Consider the following 20,021-nt stretch of genomic DNA (forward strand, 5'->3'; position numbering starts at 1 on the left):
GCTGGCTAGTTTCAAGAGCGACTGCATCAACGCTCTGGCTTGGCGTCACGTTTTCGAGAAGGTTTTCGGAAAGGATCCGGCCATGTACTTGCAAACGATTTTTCCGAACACCGTCTGCGACAGCCACATTCTGAACGAATTCACGTGGACGACCCAGCATCGTTTCCATACGCATTACTTTCTCGGCTGGGGTCTGATCTATCGATTCTGCTGCATCATCCCAACCTTCTTCATCATACACTGCAACATCAATTACTTGGTGCTGCATTATACGGTTCTGGAAAACAAGTTGAACGTCCTGAAAGATTTGTACCACACATTGTAGAAGATCACACATGAGTTTAAAAAAAAAAAAACACACATCGTGGTAGATTACGCTGATAGTAAGGTCGTAGTAGATTACACTGAGGGGACCTTACAGTGAGAGGAGACAGCAGACTTATAGGAAAGTCATTTCAAAAATATAGATCAAAGGGCGAGCAGGAGGTAAAAAAAATAGCTTAAAAAGTGATGCCAGAGCTTTTCTTCAGTCCACTTTTCTCTCATTGCAGGTTAGTTTAGTCCGTAAAACGTCGTAAAATAAATAAAAAAAAAGGATCGCGCCAGAAACGTTGGGTTCCCGCCATAAGGGAGGAGGCCCGGTAAGAAGAGGGTTGGGGGGTAGAGAGGAGGAAGCATTAACACCGCTATTGCCAGTTGGCGTCGTCGTCTTCTTCATCTTACTGCATACTTATCATCTTACAGAAGGCTACGCCGTCAACTTGTAACTTGTAGGTTAGCCTCGCCTGTGAAATATCATATGTTTAAAAACAAAAAAAAACAAGAGGTTTGTGAAGCAACTAGTCAGTGTTGCCAACTCCTATTGGTAGGTTAGCTTCGCCTGTAAAATATCACCATGGTGAAATTTTCTTGGGGTGGGTTGGCAACACTGAACCCCACTTAATGTTTGTGAACTGTCTATTTGGGTCTACTAACGAAATATCTCGAAAAATACGCATCTGATCAAAAAAAAGTTCTGAATGAAATTTGTTCATCTCTAAGGGGCTCATCCAATGATGACAAACTCCAACCCCCAGCCCACCTCCTGGGGGCGGGGCGAGGGCAACTTTAAAATCTCAAATGGGAACCCCCATTTTGTATTGCAGATTTGGATTCTCCAGACAAAAATACGTAGGTTTTGTCTTAAACTTGTTTGTGGATTTGTGATAGATGACGCTGTAATCGAAAAAATGAAATATTGCGGAAATGGTAATCGCAAAATGACGTGAGGCATGTTGGATTTTTATAAGAAACTGCATTTAGCATAAATCAGGAACAACGACGTGGACGTAGCAGTATTTTGTTCCCATCGGGGTGCTTCTTTAAGGTGAGTCCCCTCGCCTCTGACCATCGGGGTGCTTGTTTTTAATAATCATTTTACCATTTCAGCAATATTTCATTTTTGCGATTACAGCGCCATCTATCACAAATCCACAAACAAGTTTAAGACAAAACCTACGTATTTTTGTCTGGAGAATCCGAATCTGCAATAAAAATGGGGGTTCCTTTGAGATTTTACAGTTGCCCCTCGCCCAACCCCCAGGAGGAGGAGTTGGGGTGGAGTTTGGCATCATTGGATGAGCCCCTTCGAGACGAACAAATTTCATCCAGAACATTTTTTTGATCAGATGCGTACTTTTCGAGATATTTCGTTGTGTCAAGCTAAAAAACTCACCCGTAATATGTATATATGTCACAGAGGCAAAACAAGTGCAATTACAAGAGTACATTTTCACATTAGTGTTCAATATAAACAGAGACCACACTGGACCATATGCTTCTTACCTCTAATTTTATGACTGAAGATTTCTCTTGTATGACAGTTAAGGGTAAGAATTTACAATATAGAGAAAGTCTCCAATTTCGTTAATTTTCGGTATACTAACTAATTTTGGCCTCCTAATCACGAATCTGTTGTAAAAAACCGGAGGTCACGTCTGAAAATTGTACATTTTGATGAAAAATTGTTCGTTAGCGCCAAATACCATCCACGGGTAGCCCCACAAACCATTGACGTTAGCCCCACAAACCATTGACGTTAGCCCCACAAACCATCCACGGGTAGCCCCACGAACCATTCACGCGAGGTTAGGTTAGGCCTGTTAGGTTAGGTTCCATTAGCACTCATTTCACCCCTAAATTCATCGAAAAAATAGGGATCGTACTAGAATTGAACATCATAAATCATATTCTTGTAAAACAACTGCGTAGTTGGACACAATGACAGGAGATTACATTTTTTGTTCGTAAAACTACGCATATACACCTATATATATATAAAAAAATCAATCGGCTTTTTTTCAAATTTTCAGACGTGACCCCCGGTTTTTTTCAACAGATTCGTGATTAGGAGGTCAAAATTAGTTAGTATACCGAAAATTAACAAAATTGGAGACTTTCTCTATATTGTAAATTCGCTCTCAGTTAAGTACCTTGGAGTCACCTCTAACACAATTAGTAATGACAACATTAGAGAAAGACACTTACCCTATGTACCGTCCTGGGACTGAGCGACAGGTACGAAGGCGGAAGGGGCTTCCTCCCCAAACATACCTCTGTCTGCGTTGCTTGTGTCTTCATCGTTGCCCTCTTCATCTTCTCTGCAAGACAACAGAGGCAGAATGACTACATACTGGAGAAGACTTCAGGTGCAAATAACAACTTGCAAACATATTGTAGATAAAATGGAGAACCCTAGACAACTTCCACGTTGAAAATGTGAGGTAAAAATTATAATTATCTGCAATTACTCCCATATCCCTCGTCACAGTCTTTATGTAGAAATTTGAAAACAACAATGCATGTGCCTTATTGTAGTTCTACCTTACAACACGACGTGAAATTTGTTTCAATTGAGTCATCTATCGGGCATAGTTATCGAAGTCCTCACTCTAGCGTTGCAAACTCATACCTATTATGTGCCCAACCCACGATCAGTTAAAGCTTTTTTTCACATTGAAAAACCCGAGGAATTAAGACTGAAGGTAAATTCCAACTGGTAGTTGGCTACAGTGACAGCGCTAGGGAAAAGTGACTGGGAGGGGGAAGGGGGGCGCCAAATATTGTTGGGGGGGGCAGTCACATTGAAAGTCCGAAAACTCTGTATCCAACTATATGTCTTCCCTGGATGCTAAGGTGAAAGAACTTTTGTGGAATATCCTAAGGCTAGGCACCTAAATTTTAAACGTTCACGGTTTTATTGCAATTCCTCATATTTGCTTACGCTTACAGACTTCAGTGTCTGTTTTCAAGTACCAGCAACTGCTCGATTGATTGACTCAACTGGGTTATTTCACGTCGTTTTTCTGCACCTTTGGCTAATCGCGACGATGAGATGGTATGAAATGAAATTGATGGGACACTCACAAAGAACACGCATTCCGAGGTCAGGATTCGAACCCAGGACCTCTGGCGTCATAGCCACTGCGCCACCGAGGTCTTAACTGCAACTGAGCTACTTCTACAACGAGTAACTGTATTTGAGTTACCTTTAAAAAGAAACCTTTCGAAATCTGGTTACGAGTACCAGTGGCGTCGCGTACGGTTCGCATACGGGTGTTCACAATAATGTTTTTGTACTGAATGCAGATTTACTCCTCTCCCATGTAACTTCATTTTCAATTGAAAAAGTGAGAATAATTATCAAAATCACGCTATATTTGAAGTAATACAAGAAGGACCTAGGGGAAATTGTTCCTCTCCCCCTTAAAATCCGTGAATTGTCGCTAAAGTTTGCAACCATGTAGCACATACCTTTTCGAGTCCCCCTAGACATGCCTTGTATATGCTGCACTCTGGTGCCGAATGTAAGAAGTATTGCCGCTTGCATCAGTGTTCGCACAGCGAAGTGAACATGTTCGGGGTATAGTGGCCAACAGCCCCTTAACTGCCAGCTCCATGCAACACGCACAGCAATTGTGTTCAACGCCCTCCGTGGAACACCTTGGGAGTCAGTGTTACCAACTATCTCGAAAAGTTACCAGACGTGAAAGAAGTTGTGTCAGAGTAAATTTTGTGTATATACTCGTACATCAAACACAGTATTTTTTCGAATAGAAATATATATGTGTGTGTGTGCATTTAATATATACGCAATTTAAGGTGTTCACGTGCTCATGCGAACATTATCACGCGACGCGACTGACGACTACGTAATTATCTTACCCATTATCAACGTTTTCGCCAAAACTGGAGACATGGCTGCGTCTTTCTTCTCTGGGTCAGGCGCCTTCTTCCCGTCGATTAGCCTTTCCTGGCTACGCGTGACCTTCGGTTCCTGCGTCCTCCGCATCGTGGCGCCACTGTCCTCGAAGCTGGTGATGGTCTGCGATCGGATGAGCAGCGTGGAATCGAAGCTGACGTGCTTCTGGCGTCGGTCGTCCGGAAGATCGGGCGTGTGGAGGGTCCGTCGGGGAACCGGGGTGTTGGGTTGGGTCCCCGGGCGCTGCGAGGGGTCGGGGGGCGGCGGAGGGGGCGCTGGCAGTGGCGGCTGGTCCGGGTGTGCAGGGCACGGCGTATGTCCGGGTGCCAGGTACTCGGAGCTGTAGCTGAGGTTCATGTGGTCGAGGAACAGGCGGTTCGGGCGACGCGCACTGTCGTAGTCATCGTCAATGTCCGGACGAATAGGACGACGCTCCTGGAAAGACAGAATTCAAGATTAAGACAAAGAGAAACGGTTTCTTACCAGATGTGCATCTATTTTAATATTGCCGGAATGAGCACTGCTATAGAGCGTCTCAATCTTAAAAGCCAGTATGGGTTAAATGGAGCGCGGCGTTGCCAGATCAACAAACCGAGTCGCTGTTAATCGCTAATGATTGCGACAAATTTACTTCCTTAATATCGTATAGGAAATCATCAAAATCTATGTATTTGATGCATTTTGAAAAACAAAACGACAGTTACCTCAAGATTTGCATGTAAATGTTTATATTTCGACGTAACTATTTACCATTTTACATTTGCATTACATGTGTAACACACGCAACTATTGTTACTTCTTTCGTTGAATGTTGTATCTTTTACATAAACAGAATTAAATAAATGCAAAAACAAACAATACTTCCTACGCACCGGGGCACCTGCCTGCAACTGACTTGTAACCTCGGTGGCGCGCAATGAATTTGATACGCGAGACAGCCCGCATGAACAAACTACGATTGCGGAATAAATAACGGTGCAGTGGAGTAACAATGCATTCTAAAAATAACTTCAAACAATGGTCAACACTTTTCTCGCTTGGCCTGCACGTGTATCGCGACAAACCGGAAAGTTTCTCGCTAACCAACTTTTTCGTGTTACGGTCTGATGATTTATACAAAATATCCAATGTATATATATATATAACTCTCCTCGTAAGCAAATTAATTCACTCCGGCGAAGAATATCATATCTACAAACATCATAGATCCCGTAGAAAAGAACTGGCGAATTTGTTCAAGCGGTTTGATATTTATGGCTTTTGAAGTATTTACTAGAAAAGAATTAAGCGTTTTGCAAAATTCCATAATTATGAAAAATTCAGATCACATGAATTTATGACAGGTTAGATAAAGCCGTCAGTAAATAGAGCATAAAAAACTCTACAGGATAATGATTTCACTGTTTGAAATTTTTGACTTTTACGTTTTGTAACATCTCGCAGCGCAGCGGTGGTAGAGAAGGACAGAGCTATTGGCAAAACTCATGTATTAGAGAGAGAGGGAAGTATTCCATTTATTTCCATACTGACTTTTAAGGTTGAGACACTCTATACTAAAAAACACATCCCACCTATACAACAAGAGCGTATGAATTTCTCCCAATGTTGCAGGTACAGTAAGTATTGAGCGATCACAAGAAAATGTATCTTCCCCTTCATCGGTTTAACTCAGGCCGTAAGGAAGCATGCTCCACTCTGCCTCTCCCCTCCACTAAGGACACGAGTTGCGGATCTGTGCAGGCTCATTTGCTACAGAAGCGGTTTTTCAAATTGATACTTAAGCTAGAGAAAAAGCGCAACAGCTAATCAAATGGGAGTTTACGATGACAAATAAAATATTCAACGTGTCCTCTTTTCATTCATGTGTTTTTCTACGCCACCGGAAGTAAAATAAAACTGCCATAAGACTAATGCTAAATTTTCTCCCGCTCGTACAACCATCCATCACACAGACCTCTACTTTTGCAGCTCGCAGAGGGGAAAGGTTGGTGGGGAAGGGCCACTTTAGGGTCCTTGCAGAGCCCCGTGCCTGGTTGGACACTCAAACTGTTCCTCTTGGCCTTGACACCAGTTTACCCATGCCGTACTGAGGAGAGGTCTCAGAGGCCCACGTTTTTTTATCACTAAAATTCAAGACACCATTTTGTTATTGGATCAATGCTTCCTCTGTTGTTTACATAGACGCAGTTACATAATACTAATACTAAGAACAATTACAGAAATTACCATCATTAATAAAAACAAGATCCAATTACTGTATGAACCCGGTGGAGGCACATAGTGGTTCGGATCCAACTGTAAAACTCTAGCAATGCCAAGGAATTTTTGTTACACGGATTACCAGGAGAGGGCTCAGAGGCCCATGAATGAAAGTTCAATTGAACTGGACTGATGTGTGTTTACTGTCATTTGTACACAAAGTTAACTAATTAGACACGACTTTCATGTTTTGTTATGGATTATACATGAAAGATAAATTACATAATGATTTTTAAGTAATTATAGAAAATCACTGTAGTTTTCTTCAATTACAATGTTGATACTTGGAACAATGCTTAAACTGTGCAAAATTCCAGCAAAGTTATATTTTTTTTCTACTACCCACACATTCATTATTTCAAATTGTTACTATAGTTTAGCAATTGAATATATCCTCTCATGTATTGAAATACCTTTAAAACATCATTGCGAAATATTTCCTTAGAATTACCAAGGGGTGGGCCTTTGAGGCCCATAAACAATATCAACGAAATAAAGTAACTTTTTAATTAACATTTTTTGGAAAAATCACGTGATGTCATTCTAAATATTGCAAAGAACAATTACTATTGTTTATGAATTTTTAAATTGATGGATATACATGCAATACGCAAAACATTAATCAGTAGCCCCCCTTGGTGTTGCTAGGGTTAAACTGTAGGTCCAGTCCCGACTGACCTTACTGTGCCTTAAGTGGACATGTTAAGTGTGCCTTAACATCAAATCAAACCAATTACTGCATGAATTTCACACACATATTTTATCATTCACTAAACCTCTAGAAAACCATATAGTGTTTGATAAATGCTCTTTATGCTTATATAGCCTAGGTTCATTTATAGGTACAGTAACCATAATAATTCCAAAATTACCATTACCAAACAATTCTACACTCTTACTGCCATGTCGAAGCACACATCCCGAGAGGAGGGGTCTGATAGGCCCACCACGTGTATTTTTCCTCCTGTGGACCTTACCATTATGATATTATGAACAAAAGTTACAGAAACATTGGGAGCACCCTATAGGGAACAATGAAATTTATTTACATTTTTTTATAAAAATGTTCACAGAAGGGGGTGGCAGCCCCCTTCTCCCTTGGGTAAGCTAGGGATAACTTTCTGGGCGAATATCTCTTTAAGTCATCCACGCAGACATTAGAAATTGAACGGGTTAAATTTCAATACTCTCCCCCAAACACATGTACACACATCCATATATACACAAACAGACACACACACCAGCGCTACAACGCACAAGACATGGAAGTTCGTGTTTGTCTGTCCGAACGAAAATAGTGAATTGTCAGATTGATATGTAAAGATGAGAACCTCAGGAGCAACTACCACTTACGAGTTTTTCTCATTTAAAATAAAATCAGTCGTTAGGGCGTCATGATGGAATCGCCCCCCCTCCCCCCGCCCCACACATACACATACAAAATACATAGGAGAGGAAAGTCTCACCGATCCCTCGTATTCTAGTCACATTGGTCAAAATAACCATCCGTTACACTTTTTTCCCCGTTTTGTTGGTGTGCATTCAGATGAGATTCCTCGTTATGATGGAACCCACACATCACACACACACACACACACACACAGACAGACATAACGAAATAGAGAAAAATCTCACTCACAATTAACGTCGATTCCTCGTCCTCTGGCACCCACGTGAACCTCTTAGGATCCTGAACACAGAAGGACTTGGGTCGACGCCGGAAGTAGGAGTTGTCAAAATCGTCGCTTCCGAATTCGTCGGGCGCCCTGTACGGAAGGTAGGTGGCGCCACTGAGGTCGTGCGGAGGCGGGTAGCGCCACCGGGGCACGGGGGCTGGCGCAGGGGCCCTTCTGCAAAGCTCGTAGAGGTTTTCATCGCTCGGTACTTTCTTCCCCACGCAGACGGACAAGATGGAAGTTTTGTTACACGGGCTCTCCTGAAAGACAAACCAATAATGTTCACAACCATCTCTACATCACAACATTTATCTAGTTTTAAGGCTAGTTCTTGTTTATTATTAAATTCAGAACTGTTTCCATTACACTTTCTTCCCCGTTTTGTTGGTGTGTATTCTGCCGTGATTCCTCATTATGATGGAATCGACACTTCCTTACACACACCTATCATGTAATTACTGAGGATACAAGAGAAGTTGCACTCTCAGTCTTTTCAGAATCTACTACCGCCACTCTATATGAACTTTGCAACCATATCTTTTACAGGGTGGCTCAGAGGTCAGGTGCTCAAAATGCATTTATAGTACAGTGGGGTGGGATCCATGAGTATTACCGTGCAAATTGTCCATCACCATGTTCGTGCACTTTATTTGACTCAACAAGAGCTTCAAGAATTAATAGAAAACTCAAAACAAGCTGTTGACAACTTCTACACCAGCATACATAAAAATCCAATGCTTAAAAACTCATAGGATGTACGATAAAATAGTAATTGACAATTTGCACGGTAATACTCATGTATCCCACTGTACACCATCCATCCACCTGAGCCTTGGTCTGCCTCTCTGCCTCCTATGGTAGAATTTGCATGTATACTTTCTGTAATCTGATCTTCAGCCGTTCTTTCTGTATGTTCAAGCCACCACATTCTTTGTAATTTTTACATGTATCAGTATTCTGCTCATGGATACCTGTTTTTCCAGTGATGGTGAAGGTGACAGTGATGGTGATGAAGGTGACAGTGATGGGGAAAGTAATGATGGTGGTAGTGATTGTCTTTTCTCACTGTTCCCCAGTATATATTTGCTAATCATTTTACATTTAAAGGAAATAAGGGATTTTTATGTGACTCTAACATGCAGTTGCTTGTGTAATTCTGTGCTCTGATGCAAATTAGTAAAAATCCTGGTATGCTTGACAAATTACCAGCACTGAACAGAGGTGTTATGTTCTTGACAGAACAAAAAAATATGCCAATGGACACCCCTACACCATATTCATGTGCAGAATTCTATTAGGATGCTTGTGGATCTGAATGTGATAGTAATGTTGTTAGTAAAGGCAGCGCTGATGGTGGTGATAGTGACGGGTTGATGACAGTGATGCTGATAGTGAAGGAAATCACTATGGTGATGTTGATATAGAAGAAATTGTTGGCGGTGATAATGGTGGCATTGATGGTGGTTATGTTAGTGATAGTAAGGATAAAGTAACTATGATATAACCTTTCATTTCTAATCACATCATAACAGTGAAAGTAATGGTGGTTGCAATGTCGGTGAAAGTGATGTAAGTGGGAATGAAAGTGACCGTAATGGCGAAAGCGGTGGAGGAAGTGATGATGGTATAGCCTTCCGTTCCACTGTAATAGTGATTATGAAAATAATGGTGGTGATGACAGTGATGGTGGTGGTGTTATGGTGAAAGTGATGATAGCTATGGGGAAGGTGATTATGATGATAGTGATTTTGAAAATTATGGTGAGAATTATGGCAATGGTGATGGGGAAAGTTAAGATGTTATAGTATAGCCTTCCTTTCCTATCATACCATAATAATGATAGTGATTGTGAAAATGATGGTGATGAAGGTGACCAGTGATGGTGGTGAAGGTGACAGTGGTGGTGATGATGAAGGTGACAGTAATGGTAATCATTGGAATGAAGGTGACCAGTGATGATGATATGATGATGAAGGTGACCAGTAATAGTGAAGGTGATGAAGATGACCAATGATAGTGAAGGTGACTGATGGTGACGAAGGTGACAGCGATGGTGATGAAGGTCACAGCGATGGTGATGATGCTGATGATAGTGATGAAGGTCATTAGTGATGGTGAAGGTGATGGTGATGAAGGTGACCAGTGATGGTGATGAAGGTGACCAGTGATGGTGATGAAGGTGACCAGTGATGGTGAAGGTGAATGGTGAAGGTAACAGTGATGGTGATGAAGGTGGCCAGTGATGGTGAAGGTGATGAAGGTGACAGCGATGGTGATGGTGAACAGTGATGATGATGAGTGAGAGTGATGAAGGTGACCAGTGAAGGTGAAAGTGATGATCACAGCGATGGTGATGATGCTGATGATGGTGATGAAGGTGACCAGTGATGGTGAAGGTCATGGTGATGTGCAAACTAATGATAGTGATAGTGATAGTGAAAATGATGGTGATTATGGTAACGGTGATGGAGAAACTTACCTGGTAACTGGAGAGGCAACCGAAGAGGCCTCCTCCCCGGGCCTTCTCGAGGACGTCGAGCTCCTTGTTGTTGATGCAGTACTGCTCCCGGATGTCCTCTTTGGAGTAGAGAGGCGTCCCCCGCTTGTTCCTCAGGAAGTCCCCCTTGCGTCTTCCCATAATCTCATCGTCGGAGTCATACGCTAGCACCTCCGGGCAAAGGTCCACCTGTGGGGCAGAAACACTCAGGTTATTTGCTTCAAAAAAACAAACTCATAATATTAATAGGCCTGTTGCATTTCCTTCCCCGTTTTGCTGGTGTGTATCGTGATACCATTCCTCGTTATGTTGGTTTCGACACATCACACACCAAACATTCACAATACAAAAAAAATAATCAAAATATTCTGCTTCACATCATGTTAAATAAACATGAATAAGCTCAGAAAGGCGCTAAACTATGTTTGAAAAGACACTAAAACTACAAAATAGGCAGTACAAACATGGATCATTTTTGTTGTTGCAATGTTCAGTTTTGGTGTACAATATAATTTCACTGTATGTTATATATTTACGGTTTTAATGACGAAAAATAACAGCCTTATTAATGAAATACTTTAAGTGTTACTGTTAAACAACACTTTAATTGTATGTATGTGTTTATTTAATACCTACAGAATGACATCAAAATAATATTAAACTCTTTGTTTAAATTGTACATGATTTTGCAATATACTTACGTGTTACGACAATTAAGTAATGAGACTGATTTTATATTGTCCCGCGTGTGCATTCTATATGTAAAGTGACGCATTCATGATGTAGTGTGGTCCATTATCCACAACCTGGCAACACCTCATGAACTTGCGTTGGGCATGCTGGGAATTATGCCGCCATGTCGTTAAGGAGGTGCAAGGGTGTCGTCACATAATAGCTATGGAACAGCGAGTGAACATCAAGTTTCATGCAAGACATTCTGAAAACTGCTTGCGGCAATAAATATTCCTTGAATTATATTGTTGTGGAGGACAAGACAGAGCATTTTCATTACGGTTCTTGTACAAACCGACAAATCGTAGGATAGAAGTCGCTAAATTTACCAAGAGGGAAGATGATGCAGCTCGAAAAGTCAAAGTTGAAGACAGCAGAGGCATTATTCATAATGTATTTGTTCCAGAAGATAAAACTGTATAATGCACGGTGCCAGGCAGCAGTGTTTGTCTGGGTATTCCTAGTCAAAAAACAAGTGAATGTATTGAATCTTCCTCTCTACTCTTCATATTTATCCCCCTGTAGTTATTTCTGTTCCCGAAAGTGAATCTGCAGCTGAAATTACGCACTTTTGATGAGCACAAGACCAGTCAACAGGTTGTGACGTCCAATCTTCAAGTCATACCACTGATATGATCCATATTTTTATGTGACGTCATCAGTAGAAAATATGTCACTAATGTATTTATTTTTGTAAAAGAAAGAGTAATTTCTTTGTTATTATAGTTATTATATGTAATAACGCACCTGGTTTGTAATGTATACCTTTTGTTTAATGTTTATTGTATTTTATGCTTTGTTATAAGTAGTTTAATGTATCTTCATGTTTGCAAGAGTGCACTATACGAATTTGTATTTCTAAAGATGTATAGATGTCAGTTTTGTTGATAGTATCCTTTTGTAGATAGTGAATGATTCATCTGTACTTTAATCTGTGTTCTCGAAAATAGTATAAAAGCGAGGATATCGCGTAAGAAATATCACACTTTCGCCACGGATCGTCGAAGCTTTTAAACTTAAAAAGAACTCCTTGGTGTTGTGCATACATCCTGGTATGGTAGTTCGGGGCGCAAGCTAGGCCTATGTGAACATAGGTACGCCGATAGCCATGCATTGATGATATGCACAATACTGCAACCATTCTACGTCAAATAATAAAGTTAGCCTAAAGATTAATTTGGAAATAAAAGGCTAAAGAGCAAATATTGGCTCGGTTATCATTGCATATCTCTTGGTGTGGTAGTTCGGGGCGCAAGCTAGGTCTATGTGATCATAGGCTTGCCGATAGCCACGCATTGAGTTTTATGCGTTTTAATTGAGTCAATTCATCGACAAAGCGAAATCCTCGCCCTCGTCTCAAGTATAGTTGCATTATAATTGCAATAAATAAAGAATAAAACTTTTCAGTTTATACATACGGCAGTAATGTGGTTTTATTTCTCTGTGCTGTGAATATTGTCTTTGCCTAACACTATCCCTGTACCTGAGAGGAGTCTGTGTACTTCACCGAGTCTCATCGTTCACCGCTGAGTATTATTAAGTTAATATTAATAGTATAATAATACGACGCTTACATACATAAGTTAGATTAGAACGTGTCACCACATAAAGACTTGCAGATGTCGTATCGATCGTTGGCCAACCGTGCCAATTGCCGTATTGATGCAGGAGGGATGTACTTTGAGTAATACACAGGCAATGTTCAATTATATTTTTCCTTTTCACAATATAAAATCAGTCTCATTACTTAATTGTCGGACCTCGTATTATGTTTTGGAGGAGTAACTTCAATTAATTGTTGTCAACAATAAATCCAGCTCTATATAAATCAAGTAGCTACGCACCTGGATGCAGTGATTCGGTTCCCACTTTAAACTGTAGGTCCAGTCCCGATTAGCCTTACTGTGCATAAAATGGACTTAAAACAACAAATAAATAACAATAACAATTGCTTTATGTTAATATAAATGAATTAAATTTCATAGTTATTGTTGTTTTGCATTCTTGCTTTCCTTATATTGTGCATATTGATGTAGATTTCTTAATGATCTCTTGAGAGAGAAATGGCATTGAACACTCACAACTACACTAATTTGTGTGTGTTTTCGATATTATTCTTAACTAACTAACTCCCTAGCCTTCTTAAACCCGAAGGTTCATGGCTGCAGCAACACAGGCCTTCCATCTTTCCCTATCTTGAGCAAGTTCTATATACTCTTTTCCATCCCTACCGATTTCCCTTAGGTCCATCTCAACGTTGTCCCTCCATCTTCGTCTTGGCCTTCCTACGGGTCTCTTACCATCAGGTTTCCCAAAAAGAATCCTGTAAACTCCTCTTTCCTCTCCCATTCGTGCCACATGGCCTGCCCACCTAAGTCTTCTTGATTTAATTATTGTAATCATATCTGGACATGAATACAAATTATGTACTTCTAAATTACGTAACCTTCTCCACTCCTCACCTGTCTCCTCATCCCTTTTAGGTCCAAAGATTTTCCTAAGGATCTTATTTTCAAATACTCTCAATTTATGTTCCTCTTTCAATGTAAGGGTCCAAGTTTCACACCCATATAATACTACAGGCAAAATTACTGTTTTGTATATTTTAACTTTTAGTTTCTTAGATATTAAACGAGAAGACAAAAGTTTATGAAGGGAGAGGTAACATGCATTTCCTGAATTAAGCCTACTTTTTATTTCCTCTTTAATATAATTTTCACTTGTTAATATTACTCGATATTATTCTTAGTACAGTATATTTGAAATTAAAAGTAATTGCTTATCATTTGTTTGTTGTTGCAAAACTCTCCTCCCGGGATGGTTTGGTGGGGGGATTATTGAGGCCAAATTTGTTGGTGGGGGAGTCCCCTCGTCCCCCCAGGATTTCGCATCCTGGTTGCCCTCAAGTACCCTTCAGAAATTGGGGGGGAGGGTGTGAAATCCCGTCTGGATTCATTTTGCTAAGCGATGAGACTACGTAAGAATGTCAGCCAAAATTGATCCGAGATTTATCAAAGAAAACTCCATTCTTCAGTAACCTCGGGAATGGCCGTACAAATTCATGGCCTTCAGAAGGCTTAGACGAGCGTCATTCTAGCAGCTCCTACTCTCTGGACTACAATGGGCTACTCCCGCTCTGAAATCTACTTGACTGCTCCAAGCATCGATCGGGGCCCGCTCACGCCGATCTCCCAGGGCCCGCGCGTCGAAAGCAAAAGGTTCGAATCCAAAAAAGACCCTTCTCCACCGCTCAAACATTTCAAGGAGTTTCATGAATAATACATAATGGCATTTCAGAGAGAGGGATAGAGGGGGGAGGGGGGGAGATAGCCACTTTAAAGGAAAGAGAACGAATAAAAATGTCGTTCTGTGGCAGAACGCAGAATAAAAAAAAACTGATAACGGACGGAGGCTCAGCAGGGCAGGGCGCTACGACACAAGGGTTCCGCGTTCGAATCCCGGTCAGGCATGGGTGTTTTCGTGAGTGTCCCTTCATCAATTTCATCATCATAGGCGTGCGCAGGCCCTTTGATTGGGGGGGGGGGGGGCAAAAGCCTTGATGAAAGTTCAGTCTGGAAAAAAAAACTCATTTTATCTCACTCTTTTAGTTTTATTGCACTGATGGGTATATGTGTGTGTCTATATACAGGGTGTTCCAAAATGAATATCGGGGTTTCAATGAAGTGTATCTTCTATTACATATACAGGGTGGGCCATATTGATGGGACACATTTCAAATGCATATGTGGAGCATGTAGGAAGTAACATTTATTACCAAATATATGGAAAACACTGCCAAAGGACGGGAGTTTTGCACTGTGTTTGAAGATTACATCCCTGAGATGGACACCACCTTCACGAGAACATTTGTTAATACGAACAGAATGACACCGTCACAGTCACCGCTGAGCAGTACAACATGATGCTACGAACATTCTTCGTACCCGAAATGAGACGGCTTGGCCTAAGGAACATGTGGCTGCAGCAGGATGGTGTCACTAGTCATACAGCAGTAGTGTCAATGCCACGGGACGGCTCATCTCGAGATTCAGTGATGTCCATTGTCCATCCAGATCCCCGGATCTAACTCCACCGGACTACTTCCTGTGGGGTTACCTAAAGGACAAGGTGTACACCACAAGGCCCACTTCCATCGATAAACTGAAGGACAACATCTGAAGGGAGATAGCGGCCATCCCAGCCGAAACCCTGCGCAAAACTATGCTGAATATGACTGTTAGAGCCAAAGCATGTTCTCGTCAAGGTGGTGTCCATCTCAGGGATGAAATCTTCAAACACTGAACACAGTGCAAAACTCCCGTCCTTTGGTAGTGTTTTCCATATATTTGGTACTAAATGTTACTTCCTACATGCTCCACATATGCATTTGAAATGTGTCCCATCAATATGGCTCACCCTACATTACAGAAATGAAACATACCTTAAAAGGAAAGATAAGTCGAATGGTTTTTGTCTCTACTTCGCAGGTGATGTTTCGTAACTCCGCCGCAGCACGGCGCTAGTAGTAAAGATGGAGATGACTCCTGAGCGTAAAGCCTTCTGTGACTTGGAATTCGCAAGGTGTAACTGAGCGATTGGAGTGCAATGTGCTTTTCGGCGGGAATATGGATGTGATCCCCCAACCGAAGATGGTACAACCAATTTAAGAATACGGGATGCCTGTGCAAAGGGAAGAGCTCCGGAAGACGACGTCTACCAGATGAGCAAGCGGAACAGGTCAGAGAAAGTTTCGGTCGGAGTCTCAGGAAATCTGTAAGGCTGGCGAGTCGAGACTGTTTGGAGGGTGTTACGAAAGAGACTACACATGAGGCTGTACCGTCTACATCTGTTACAGGCCCTAAAGTCTGAAGATAATGTGACCCGTACCAACTTCTGCGAAAATGTGCTGGACATGGAAGATGATTTTCTTACAAGTGTGATCTTTAGTGATGAACCCTCATTTTATCTTTGTGGACGAGTGAATACGCATAATGTGAGATTAGATATTAGTCTTGCTTTCATTTACTTCAATGTTTGCCTCCCCTAAAATTGATTTCCGTCCAAGGCTGGGAAAAGGCAATTCCCCCTTGTGGTTGCGCCACTGCACTCCCTTCGCCCGCAGTTGAACTTTCATCGGCTTGTAAATATTTTCTTTTCTTTAAGAGTATAATATCGTTTAATAACAGCGACAAGATTCCTCTACACTAAATTTATGGGTGTAAGTATAATAATGTAGGGCATGGAACTTCTGAAGGGGGACAAGGATGGCCACACCTCCCCTTCGAAAACGAATATCAACATAAAAGTATATATTTCAGACGTATAATTTGAAAAACTCAATATGCTGACCAAGGCAGAAATTTATTTTATTATGAAACAAACTAAACGTAACGTTTCAACCTTCTAGCAAGGTCTTCTTCAGACTCTGCACCAAGTACAAATGTAACAAGGTACAAAAACAGGACGATATGTATACACATACATTACTCCCCTCCAGACTATTAGAAAGTTGTTCAGGAACATTCTAGCAGGTGGCTTTCCCTTGTCAACTGTACTTTCACCTGAAAGTGAATGTGGTTGGACTCTTTATCTCACGCCCTTTTTCCTTCATTCTTCTTCTTTCGTCTCTCCTCTTTCTCTCTTGTCCTTTCCACTCTTTCTAACACCTTCTTCCATTCTTTGTTTATCTTCAGTCCCCCATTCAAGTTCATTATGTCTTCTTCACCTTTCTTCTCTATTTCCTTGGCCTCCTTCCATTTTCTCACTAGTATTCTCTTCTCCCTACCTATCTGCTTAGTCTCATCCCTGATTTCAGTCATAGTAATTTATATTAATTATTATGTAATGGGGCGCAGGAATAATTTCAAATTCAAGTAGTGTTTTTTGAGGGGGCAAAACTACTATGGGGATAATATGCCCCATGGAAAAATACCTTGTCCCTTCGTGGAAAATATGTGGGAATGTCCGTGATTAGGGGGGCAATTGCCCCCTTTGCACCCCGTGCTCACGCCTATGTTCATCATATCATCACCCATCCTCATCTTCGCGATTAGCCAAAAGAGGCAGAAACGCGAAGTAAAATGAACCAAAGCAATCAACCACCCAATTTACTTTGCTTCTAAACGATGCTAACCTTTTGTTATTACTAGACGTCGGATTTTACGTTTTTAACCTATTTTTTTCCTTTACAGGTATGTAAGAAATAATAAGTTGTGTCAGCGTTTCGTTAACTTACTTGCTGAAGTCACAGAAAACAATATTTTGTGTTACAAAATAACGCTACAATTCCACCATTCGAATTACATTCTCTCTTTCCAGAAATTTCAGAGAGGACAAGTGCCCCCCTGGCCCCCGCCTCGGGCGCCCTTGGTCATTTCACCAATTTCATTCTAACCTTTGCGATTAAGGGGGAACTAAAGACAATTATGCAGTAACTTTTCGATAATAGATGGCAGCACCGTTTGCCATGGCAACCGAGTGCCATGTTGCCAGTAAAATAAAGTAAACCAACCAATCAAAAAAACTGCTCTGGAGTCAATGACATTTTACGGCAAAGCAGGGTCAAACCATGAAGAGTATGATGCTATGAACAACTTAAAAGTGAAGCATAATGCACTAGCATACTTGTAAGAAGTAAAGTTGTCTTGTGCATAAGTCGTTACACGAACGCATATGCCCATAGACGACATTTGGCAATAGTGCAGGTGACATGATCAACACCACATCGCGGTTACACGCTAGAATTGCTTCAGGTACCCATTGATAAGAAGCCAATTTATTGTTGCAAGAATTTTCATCAGAGTTCAACCGCCTCGGGAATAGAACCCTGATCTCGGGGTGGTAGAGAGACACCCTAACGAGGCTTTTATTATTATACTTGTTCTGTTTAAATTTATAAGTTCCCATGTTTAACAAAACACTCTATATCTGTATGTGTGTGTCTGTGTGTGTGTGTGTGTGTGTGTGTGTATTTGTTTGTTCCGGCATAACTCTCGAATGCCTGAAGCTATTTAAACCAAACTTGGTACGCCTGTCGCTTGCAACCTGGAAAGAAATAATGTGGGGGTAAGCCACTCCTGGCACCCCTAGGGATGGGGGGTGGGAATGGGTGAAATGTAAAAATAATCCAGAACCACCGTTATTAAATTCCGCACAAACAGACATCCGTGACTCTATGCAATCCGCACAACGATTGTGTTACTCGGGTTGTCTAACATTCAGGCTGTGTTGCGAATGGAATCCGTAGTTTTCGTGACACTCCCAATGCGGTTGAACTTCACCTACCGGCATGGGGGGTGAGAGGGGGTGAAAAATAAAATGCCACAAATGCCCTAGGTTAGTGTCAAATCCATAGTTTTCGGAGTCGCTAAGCTAATTGGTGACATTCACGATCACATTTAAAATTAGTTACATTTTACCCTGTAGTTGGAATTAATTATTTTCCTGTCTAATACAAGACTGGGATAAATAAATACCCGGGCAACGCCGGGTAATCAGGTAGTTGTTTATATAATTCAAAACGTCAAGGAATTTCTGTTAATTGGGGTACACTAACAAAAGCTTTCTAACTGTAAAGTGTTCCCTTCTGCTTTGCACCACGCCATGAAGGTGTAGGGGATATATAGTTATGGCCCCACACTTTCTTGATCACCACGCCCCTGGCCGCCTTTACCCCCCCCCCCCCAGTTTCCTACAGGTATTCCTTTTATACCATACTCGGTGGAAAACTTCCCGGTTCTCCCCACTGAGGATCGAACCCGCGTCTCTCGCATTGTAGTCAGACGGCCTAAACGACTTTCCTCTACTTTTCTATTAAGAAAACATTAAAAAATCATTGTCTTACATTTTCAATATTATATTTTCAGTGTTCTGTGTTATTTATACTATTCATAATCATATCGATATTATGCAGGAGGGTAAAAGGTTATGGCATTATTATATTTTGTAGAAATATCATAAAAAAGTTATTTTTAGTTCATCAATCGCCTTCTGCGATACTATTACGCCTTCCCACATCCTCTGAAATCGTGAAACCGGCGTAGTTCAAGTTTCTGCCACCGGAGCGCTGTCTGTGTGCACTTTCACAACACGGATCGTATATGTTACACACGCAAAGTCTTAATTTGAGGTTTTGGGTGCAAACATTTCATTCGTGCAAATGTTCAGTCGTTGTTATGGTGTGTTTGTTTTAAAAAAAGAAGAAGAATGGAATTAACTTTGTAAACTGTGTACACCGAAGATAGTGGAATGACACGCTACGAGAGCCACAGCGGTCAATAAGTGAACTACGTCTGTCCGTGCGAATGCATGGAAGTGAGAAGGCGTGAACCCTAGCAGAAAGCGATGTTTTTCAAAATCTTTCCACCACTTGGAGCACACAAAACCATTTCACTTCCTTTACCAGAACCTCTTAGATCATCTCCATGTTCGTATTTTTTTTTATCAGACTGTTCAGACTCGCCCCACGCTGTGATGTCATGTCCCAGCCATTTGTCACTTAGACCTGCCCCATTTACTGCGGAGCGCCCCATTTACCCACGAATCGACTGCAGACGGAATCGAAAGCAACATCGCCACATACACCACTAAGGAAAACAATCCGTCGCGTCCCGGCTCA

General features: G+C 41.3%; 1 protein-coding gene across 1 annotated transcript in view; it reads right to left on the minus strand.

Moving 5' to 3' along the window:
* Positions 1-20,021, minus strand: part of LOC145981733 (uncharacterized) — a 606,033-nt gene that overhangs the window by 110,555 nt on the left and 475,457 nt on the right. The window contains exons 3-6 of the mRNA XM_083115142.1: positions 10,655-10,861; positions 8,139-8,435; positions 4,204-4,675; positions 2,527-2,639 (exon numbers count right to left, since the gene is read on the minus strand). Of these exons, the coding sequence (XP_082971268.1) occupies positions 2,527-2,639; positions 4,204-4,675; positions 8,139-8,435; positions 10,655-10,813 (1,041 nt within the window). The 5' untranslated portion in view covers positions 10,814-10,861. The remainder of the gene's footprint in view (positions 1-2,526; positions 2,640-4,203; positions 4,676-8,138; positions 8,436-10,654; positions 10,862-20,021) is intronic.

Source organism: Lepisma saccharinum, chromosome 30, assembly GCF_977018435.1.
Source record: "Lepisma saccharinum chromosome 30, izLepSacc3.1, whole genome shotgun sequence".
Lineage (NCBI taxonomy): Eukaryota > Metazoa > Arthropoda > Insecta > Zygentoma > Lepismatidae > Lepisma > Lepisma saccharinum.